Source organism: Platichthys flesus, chromosome 10 (assembly GCF_949316205.1).
Source record: "Platichthys flesus chromosome 10, fPlaFle2.1, whole genome shotgun sequence".
NCBI lineage: Eukaryota > Metazoa > Chordata > Actinopteri > Pleuronectiformes > Pleuronectidae > Platichthys > Platichthys flesus.
In genome coordinates, this window is record NC_084954.1 from 1,817,864 (window position 1) to 1,827,615 (window position 9,752).

Below are 9,752 nucleotides of genomic sequence, written 5' to 3' on the forward strand. Positions count from 1 at the left end.
CTTCTGTGGTTCTGTGGCATGAAGTCGTGATGTCAGAGGGTTTATATTCTACAGTCCATGCTCTGTCACTTCATTGCATGTGTGTGTGTGTGTGTGTGTGTGTGTGTGTGTGTGTGTGTGTGTGTGTGTGTGTGTGTGCACTTGTCTCATTGGGGAACACAGACATACAGTGAGGATGTGTTTACTGTGTCAGAATGTGTGTGTAGGAGAGGACGACCGTGTGCCAGCTCTCTGCACGCTGTCAGAATCCATCCCTGTCACACACACACACACTTTCACACACACACACACACACACACACACACACACACACACACACACACACACAAACATTCACTGTGTACAAAATGCACAGAAGAGAAAGTATTCTCAGAAACTCATTTCCATGTCACAACTCAGAAACACAAATCTCCTGTCAACCACAGAAACACACACACAAAAACACAGACACACAGACACACACACACACACACACACACACACATATGAACCATGACGGTGTCGACTCTCGTCACATCTGAACACGTCTCAGCTTCTTCTTTCAAAACTTTGAATCCAAGAGACTTTATAGAAAAAGTTGAATTAGAGCCTGAGGTCTTGTGAGGTTAACGTGACCTTTGACCTCTGGACTCGAATCCGTTTCTTTCTTTAACTCCAAGTTACAACTTGTCACAAAATAGATAAATAGATTTACTGTATGGATTCTGAACTGGTAAATGATTGTGTCCCAGCAGCACGTGGAGCAAAGAACAAGAGATTCTAAAGTTGATCTGCTCTCGTCCACTTCTTCTCAAAGGAAACTTACATTTTTAAAATCCTCCTCTGAGACACGTCCATGTTTGTTCCTGTTCACGGTAACAACACCGTCATTCTCTGGATCGGCCCTCTCACCTGGGACCAGCCACTGGCACCATTACCTCGTCCTCTGGGGTAAACGCGGAAAATTGGTGCAAAAAGCAAATTATATTCACCTTCCACCGAAAGTACCGAGTCAAGTGCGGCAGAAAGAGGAACGGCCCCGGAGCACGAGAGGTATAATGTTGTTTGAGTGGCTGTTATTATTCTGACTGTCACCTCCCCCTGCTGCTGTTTGCTCTGAGGAGAGGACACACTCACCTTTCAGTCTGTGTGCGACAAAGATTTACTGAACTAATATTTCAGCAGCGACAGAGGATGCAAATACAGCAGCGTGCCAGCACACACACACACAGACACACACACATACACACAGGCTGTTAAATGGAACCCACAAGGTACTAAAAGCGTCTTATTCATGTTCATGCTGTCGAGATAATTCACAACAAGGTAAGAAGATGATGTGAAATATAAAAAAGTACATGAAGCTGGAACCATCAGAATCTTATTTAAATAAAAAGTTCTAACCACATGAAAACAATATGAAATAGATCATTGACCTGAATCTGCAGCCTCAGGATCCACAGCAGTTTTATGAGATTATACGTTTTGTAATGAGGCAAAATCAATCAAGTATAATCAACTGTTACATCTTAAATATAGGGTTGTTTTCACAATGAAGTATTTTGACTCTGTGTGGTTTAATAAAACAAATGATATCTTCTGCGCTGTCTGGAACGTTTTACACCGACATGAGCATATCTGACAAAAATAGGAAACACACACACACACACACACACACACACACACACACACAAACACAAACACAGACTCACACACGGGTCCATCCGGCTGTGAAGGCATGTTTATGAATGATGGATCGCCCGTTGGAGGAAGGAGAGAGGAAACGCTGAATATTCATAAAGGCCTTTTGAAGCCGACCTCCTCCGGCTGATCAGACATCAGTCGTACGGTGAAGGTCGGAGGAGAGCTGACTCATGTTAAAATGACCACCCCCCCCCACCTCACCCACCCATCACCAACACCCCCCCCCCCCCACCCCGGCCCACACCCCATCAATCCACCCATCCATCCCCCCCTCCCTCCCCCCGCGTCACCACGTCTGTCCGCTCAGCATGTGACACATCCCATCTGTAGCCAGACAGCGGCAAGTGTGGCCTCACATACAGAAGACTGGCTACACACACACAGACACACATACACGCTCACACAGGAAGTGTAAGACATCGTGACACACAAAATATTCAAATATCCAAACACACAAAACTCACAGAAAAGTCATGTTTATGCAAATTGTAACAAAAGCAGTCATACGCACATTTCACTTACACAAGATGCACACAGGAAGCAAAACAGACACACACACACACACACAAGCATAAGTGTCAGACTCCAGCTGCTGCGCTCTTTGCTCAGACTCTCGTTCAGGATTGGCCGATTCACTTGGGCAAGTCATGTACCGTGAACCGTGATTGGCCGGCTCACGGGAGCGTGCTAGTCTTGACATGTACGGAGCCGGCTGGTTGGCCCTGAATAACAACAAGCTGTGAGGAGGAGGGGGGGGGGGGGGGTGAAGGCTGCGTTCACACATCTGCATCCACAGGCTCTGACTATTAAAATCTATTTGTTCATTAATGATTAATGCATGTGGTACGATAACACTTTGCATAATACACAAAAATATTGAATTCCAATTGTAATTGTTTCCTAATTTTTGATTCAGCTCTTTCTGAGCGTGAACATTTAATCATGTGATCATTTATATCCTACTTAATGACAGATGATGTTTTATTTACATTACAACCTAAAAAAGGTCAGAACTCTTTCTTTCTGTTTCATACGTTTTATTATTTTAATCACAATATTAAAATCACATCACTAGTTGGCTGTTGAATAAACCCTTTTACAGACAGAGTCATTTTGGCTTCATCACATCAAACAGACAATTGTTCATATATGTTGGATTATTTCATATGTGAACAGACTTTATGTGATTAAATATGAATCATGTCTCATGTGTGAGTTTTAATAAAGTTTGTTGAATGTGAACAATGATCAGCTGTTATCGATAAATGTGTTTTTATGAGGATCTTCATCAGTTTGCTCGACTTCATGGATCCACACAAAATCTAAATGATAGAAAACATTTTCCATGAAAGTAAAAAACAAACCAAAGATAAAGATCAGAAAATAATCAAATCTTTTTACACTCGTGGAAAAGTCGACAGGAGAAATTAAAATGAGTGAGAAAGAAAAGGAGAAATAAACAAATCTTTAGAATAACGAGTTTAACTTTTAAATTCAGCAGATTTCTCTTGAAGAAATAAACATGATGAATAAAATCTTTATCTCTAACGGCTCTGATCCAGCTTCACAGAGACTTTCACAGGTAACACCTTCATGTGACCTCCAGTTCTAAAGTATGGAAACATCTTCTGAGTGAAAGTGTGTATGAAGGTGTGAATGTGTTTGTTGGTATCAAGATCAAAGAACGACAGTTCTCCTCTGTTCCAGTCCAGTTTCACTCTGATCCTCTGGATCTTCTCCACAGAGAGAACAGATAATCCTGATGGTGACTGTGCTGAGTATTTACCTTCAGATAACCTTATTCTCCATGATTCAGACTCTTTGACTCCCTTCCTCTGGACAGGCTCTGCTCTTACACCCACTGTCCAGCGTGTACTGTCTCCAACCAGGACGTTCCAGCAGTGAGTCCCTGAGTTAAAACCCTCAGATCCAAGGACTAAGGCGTAATGATCAAACCTCTCTGGATTGTCAGGAAGCTCCTGTTTCTCTCCTAGTCTCAAACTGATCAGATCTTCAGACAGGACAAACACTGGATGAGCAGAGTTTGGGTCCAGAACCACAGGACTGTAGGAGACCACGTCCTTCATCTTGTTCCAGATGTTGAAGCTCAGGTTGCCCAGATGTTTGGCCTGGTCTATCAGAGCTCCTGAGGCCAGCTGTTGATCACCCAGCAGGGGGCGCTGCTGGACTCGTTCCACTGCAGCCTTGTAGTTGAGCAGGAACGAGACGTCTTCAGCTCTCAGCTCGTCCTCTGTGGTCCTGATTGTGTCTGAAAGAGCCGTTATGTCTTTACTCAGAGCCTCAATCTTCTTCCACATCATCCGACTCTTCTGCTCCTCTTCCTCCCTCAGTGCAGCCATCCTGGCCTCCTCTTCCTCATCCAGAAACCGATGAAGCTTTTTAAACTGCTCCTTGATCTGCGTCCCTGTGCGTCGGGCCTGGACCTTAATGTGTTTTGCTGTTTGTTCAAACTTTACTTTAACATGTTTAAAACTCTGTAACTTCTTCTTCAAGGGCTCCAGAGTTTCCTGAAGCTGCTTCTTGTGTTGTTGTGCAGCTTCATCGATGGGTCTGAATCTGTGGCCGGTGTGTTTTTCTGAATCTCTGCAGATGACACACACTGGCTGCTGATGGTCCAGACAGAAGAGTCTGAGTTTCTCTGAGTGCAGACTGCAGAGAGCATGTGAAGAGCTCTGATCTCTCTCCAGTAAGAAGGCCTCACAAAGGTTCTTCAACACCAGGTTACAAGGTGGTTTACGCTTTGAAGATCTACTCTTACAAAGTGGACACTCTTTTACTTCTTTGTCTTTCCACCAGCTCTCCACACAGTCTTTACAGAAGCTGTGGCTACATGACAGAATGACAGGATCTCTGAAGACATCATGGCAGACGGAACAGCAGAGATCCTCTTCTGATCTTGAAGCCATTGAGTCTCCAGGTGAATCTGAAAACAGACAGTCAGTCAGTCACAGCTCCATGAACTTCACTGAGGTTCACTTCCCCTCTGAGTCGAGGTGTTTGTTAAACTCACGGTCAGTGTGTGGAGCGTTGGCAGGTTGTAGTTTGACTCTTCTCTCCTGTAGCTGGACTCACTCAGGACGTCTGGTCTGGTTTGGTTCAGTTTGGTTTGGAAGGTGAATGTGATCGTCTGGTTTTCAGCCTGCGTCTCTTCAGGGAGGAACAGATGCTTCCTGGGTTCTCAGGTGTGTCAGGAGAGGGTGGAGCTTGAGATGCTGAATGATAAAACCTGTAAAACCTGAAACAAATGTAAAGCAGCTCTGCTGCCAGTGAAAACTCTGCACCACCCTTATGGACTAAACTCTAACACTTTAACTCTTAACTGCCTGATTCCTCTGCTTGTGCAATATCAACGGTTCATGTGCAATACATTCACCTTACATATTTTTACTGTCTTTACACTGTTCACATTATTTTAATTACATTCATATATGTCTATATTTTTATATATTGAATTATGACCTGTGTCAGTGTGAAGTACACCTCTTTCGATGCATCGGATCGCGGGCGGCCATCGGGTGGGCAGTCTGACCGTCACTCGTCAAACATTGTTATTTACGGAACTACGACGTACAGCTAGATACTAATGCAACGTTTTTTTGGAAAGCTAAGATTCTTGTGATTCGAACAATGTAAACCATTTCAAGATCCGATCACCATAGCCGGTACAATAAACGTCTCAGTCAGACCGACAACATCAGCAAAACATTTACAAAATGGCCGTCACTCACTTAATAAGCATCATATTAATCCACAGATCAACATTCCATCAAAAACTCGGCTCACTTGACCCAATCGGAGGCGGCATGGGTTGTCCACAGCCTACAGTAGCTGTTTGAAAGAGCCTGCCCATCTTCTGACGTGTAAAGACTGAGCCAATTGCAACCGATTGTTCTGATGACTGGCGTTTCGTTTAGCCAATGAAATTTCCAACATGCAGATGTGCTGCTTCACGGGATTAATATAAGGAGACACCAAGCAAGTCACTGCGCAACAGTGTCCAGCTGGTCCCAGAGCATCGTGCGTCTGTCTTTCGTCCCCGTGCTACAATGTCTGGCATGTTGCCAAAAACATGAAAGATGTTTATTTGAATACTTTTTAGCCTAGGTATTTGACCATGGTTACAAAGGGTCCTTTGGAGTCGCTAAATGGCCTTTTTGGAAAACGCCTAGTCATGCCCTTAGGAAAACATCTGTAAAAATATTCATTTTCTGTGATATTCTTATCAAATTTGAACTTGGGCTAGTCAAGACTTCATGCTAGTGTCCCATTGAGTTTTCCAGCTCATAGGTCCCAGCTAGATTCATCTGCGGGCATCTGTTTACCAAAAAAGATTCAGGCAGAAATAAAAACCTTCTACTTCACTGTGTTCCAACTGCTATTACTCAAGGGCAGTAGCATTTAGAGTGATTCTGATGGAGGGCAAAGTTCAGAATGTTACCTTTCAAAAGAGAGCAAGATCATGCATGTATTCCAAATGGTTCAAGAACAGCATTCAATTTACTTTGGGTATTCCTCAGACAGGCGTTTTGGTCGAATCTCACCCGCCTCTTCAGAGTTATCAGGATGTGAGATAGAACCAACAACCCTAACTCACTTACTCAGAGCTGTCAATCATATGTTAAGTTCTTCGTCTGTGGTGGAAATGAACCTGTGAAATAAAAGCTCAGAAATAAAACATGAACTCAATATCGTCTCATTGGCTTTTTTCTGTGCTTTCAATTTGGAGTCGGATCGATATCGATTTATCAACTAATATATATATATTGTTTTTAATAAATGATGTTGTCAAACCCTCATGACAAAGGAAAGTAATCAAGGTTTGATATTTTACAGTTTAACTATAAACCTCATTAAAAAGAAATCCATAATCTTTAAACAGCAATTTCTGAAAGGTTCCAATCAGCAGATTTTCTCAGACTAACAGATAAAAACTGACAGAAACCGGTCTGTCAGTCTGTCAGTCTGTCAGTCGCCCTGCGGAGCCGCTCTGACGCCTCTGGAGTGATGCAGCGTGTCTGCAGAATATTAGAAAGTCCTTCCTGAAAACGAGGTGCCTGCTCTACAGTTTACGTCTCGGCTCCATTGGGTGGAGTTAAACTAAGACATCGATTTTACTTCACGTCTATTCTCCTGGAGACGATGGTAGTGGAAGACGTTTAACAACCACACTATCTAAACAGCTCTTTAATTACATTGTCTGTGATTGGGTCTGAATGGTTAATTGCTCCAGAGTTTGGGGTTTCACTCCTCGAACCCAACTAAAATATAAAGGTCACGTTTCACAGTCTGAGCTTAAGTCGAGAGTTAAGAGAAGAATAGTTGATACTGAAAACTATCCACACACGCACCTCCACTGCAGGAGGTCCATGCTAGTCTGGAAGCAGCTGATGTGTCGAGCAGCACTTTGCATTCATCTGTTGAGTCATGTTACTGATAATCAATCAATCAATCTATCAAATTTATTTGTATAGCCCATATTCACAAATTACAATTCATCTCATAGGGCCAACGCGACACATGGTCCGCCACCACCACCACGATCAGCCCACAAGACACAGAATCCGCCACACTGGATCCACCAATGCGACTCCCGGTGCGCGATCATCAAACCGCTGTTGTGCAATAGTGCTTAAAAAGTGTTACCATAGAATGGTGTGCCTTTAGGCACTCAATAAAGTTGGTTAACAAAATAAAATGTAAAACATTCATATTTAAAATATTAATATGAAATCATAACTTTAATTGGTTAAAGTTCTCGCGGGGCACCACCCTTCATAGAAGGGAAAAGATAACTAATTCATTGATTAAGATCAGTCTCATTTAGATCTAGTTCAATTAGAAATCTCAATATTTTACCATTAAAGATTATATAATGAACAATGAAGGTTATGGAGTTCTTAACAGTGTAACGGTTGGCAAGATTCACTTATGCAATATTAATGACAGATCATTTGTGAAAGAAGAACATTTATTATGAACATAATAAAGTATAAAAACACAAATTACTAAACAATCAAACTGACTAACAAGGAGGTGTGTGAGTGTGTGTGTGAATGTAAATTAGCATGCTTTAAAGAATGGTCCCTAAGATAAGAGCCCCCCCCTTCTTCTGAGGTTGCTTTACGGCCGTTGCTTTACGGCTGAGGGGGAAGGTTTAACTTGGTGAGATGCTATGCGTGTCTGTGTGGATGTTAATCAGATAATTATAGTCAGGGACAAAGCCTGTGGCTAACTATTAACCTTCATTTAACTTATGCCTACAACGTCACAGCATATATCAAACTTGTAAACACACCGAATTGAGTAAACAGTCTTGCTTAGCATGTATAATTATTAAGCCCAGATTATGTTACCAGTCCGAGGTAAAGAGGAAAAGAAAGTTGCTGTTCAGGTTGCAGTTCTGTGACATCTCCTGGCTTTGTGGTCGTAGAGTTCTGCATTCGCGATTCTGTCGAGCGGTGTGCTCAGATGCTGGTTGAAGTTTTCCTGCAGGACATCGCGTCGCCTTGAAGGGCGAGGAGATTTCCTTGAGAAGGGTGAGCTGAGAGCTGCACCTCTGACCTCCGGTTGTGGGTTGGATAGAGAAGGAAGCTGGATCAGAGCTTGAGCAGCATTCCGCCCTCGGAGAGATGGAAGAAGAGAGGCTGTAGCAGCCTTCCGTCCTTGGGAGGATTGGAGAAAGAGAGGCTGGACAGCCTGCTGGCCTTCAAGGATTGTAGAAAGAGAGAGAGCTTGGGGAAACCTCTCCTTATATTGGCCCCGGTGACCTCACAGGTCTTGGACCAGAGTGACCAATAGAAGTTGACCCTGGTGATTCTTGACACCTTTGTGTGACATAGCCCAGACCCCAGGACATGCAGCATCCTGTTACATCCTCTAGGAGACTGAGTTCCTTGACTTTCTAAGAGCAATGGAACCTGTGGCATCTTGGGGGATTGAGTCCACTCCAGCACATGCGGCATGTTTGTAACAAGTTTGAATGAAAGGAGGCCTGTGGTCTGCACAAAAACCATGTCCCAACACCGCAATCCATGGTGCGGCCACAGAGGCCCTGGATCTGCGGGTGATAAAGCAAAGGGATTCCGGGGAAGGGGGATAGGGATGGAGACAAATCAGAACGTCCACATGTCCAGACTAAAACGTTGCTCTGAAGTTTTCTAAACTTTAGAAACTTGAAGTCAGACAGACGGCAGATGTATATTAAAACTGAAACACATTCATTTTGATGGATTTATCGCAGGACTAAGACTAAAACAATCAGATTAATTAGGAGACTGATCTTTGTGTTTCAGCTTTTGTAAATGTTTTGTGTCTTGCTTGTGTAACACTGATCTCTTGTGCTCAGTCACGGTTTTGTTCTCTCTGTGTTTCCTGTGAATCCCTGGAGGTTTCATCGTCTCTGTTCTCGTTCGGTTTCCTCCTCATCACCTTGGAGGGTTTTGACCTCGAGCTGAACCTCAGCGTCAGGGCGATGGTGGCGTGACACCAGCTCCTGTCACAACAATGCATCTGATCAGACAGGAGGTTTCTCTGGATCATTAACGCTGGGACAGTATCACGGTTTCCTGATGTTATTGTTTCCGGAGGCGTCTCAGGGCGTGTGTGGAGAGATTCTGTGGAAAGGTGAGCGGGAGGAAATCTGAACCCTCACGTCACACGGTGGATGTGGAGTCTTCACACGCTCAGATTCTTCTTGTCGGGGCAAAAACCAAATGTTAACCAGCATCTTCGAGTTTCTGACCTTTGTCTTCAACTCTCTGTGATTATTATCTTTTAAATATTCTCTCTGCACAGGTTTTACTTTGTTTGAGACTTTCCTGTGAAGTTTAGAAGTTTTCAATCAGCTTGAAATCCCCAATTTGTCCCCATAATGCAATATTTATATATTTAAATACACCTCAACAAAGAGAGTAGTTATTTGTGTAAGCATCTTATTAATTATATATATTTGACAAAACATTATTTCAAATACAACCTTGGATTTAACGTAAATATAGACGTCTCTATACAAACTCTGGTATTTTGCACATTTGGGAGTCTCGTAGGGA

General features: G+C 43.1%; 1 protein-coding gene across 1 annotated transcript; it reads right to left on the minus strand.

Moving 5' to 3' along the window:
• Positions 1–2,782: 2,782 nt before the first annotated feature.
• LOC133962113 (zinc-binding protein A33-like) lies at positions 2,783–4,872 on the minus strand. Its single transcript, XM_062397566.1, has 2 exons — positions 4,715–4,872; positions 2,783–4,627 (listed from the first exon to the last, which is right to left on the minus strand). Exon 2 carries the CDS (start codon positions 4,608–4,610, stop codon positions 3,228–3,230), a length of 1,383 nt encoding a protein of 460 aa, XP_062253550.1. The 5' UTR covers positions 4,611–4,627; positions 4,715–4,872; the 3' UTR covers positions 2,783–3,227.
• Positions 4,873–9,752: the final 4,880 nt, after the last annotated feature.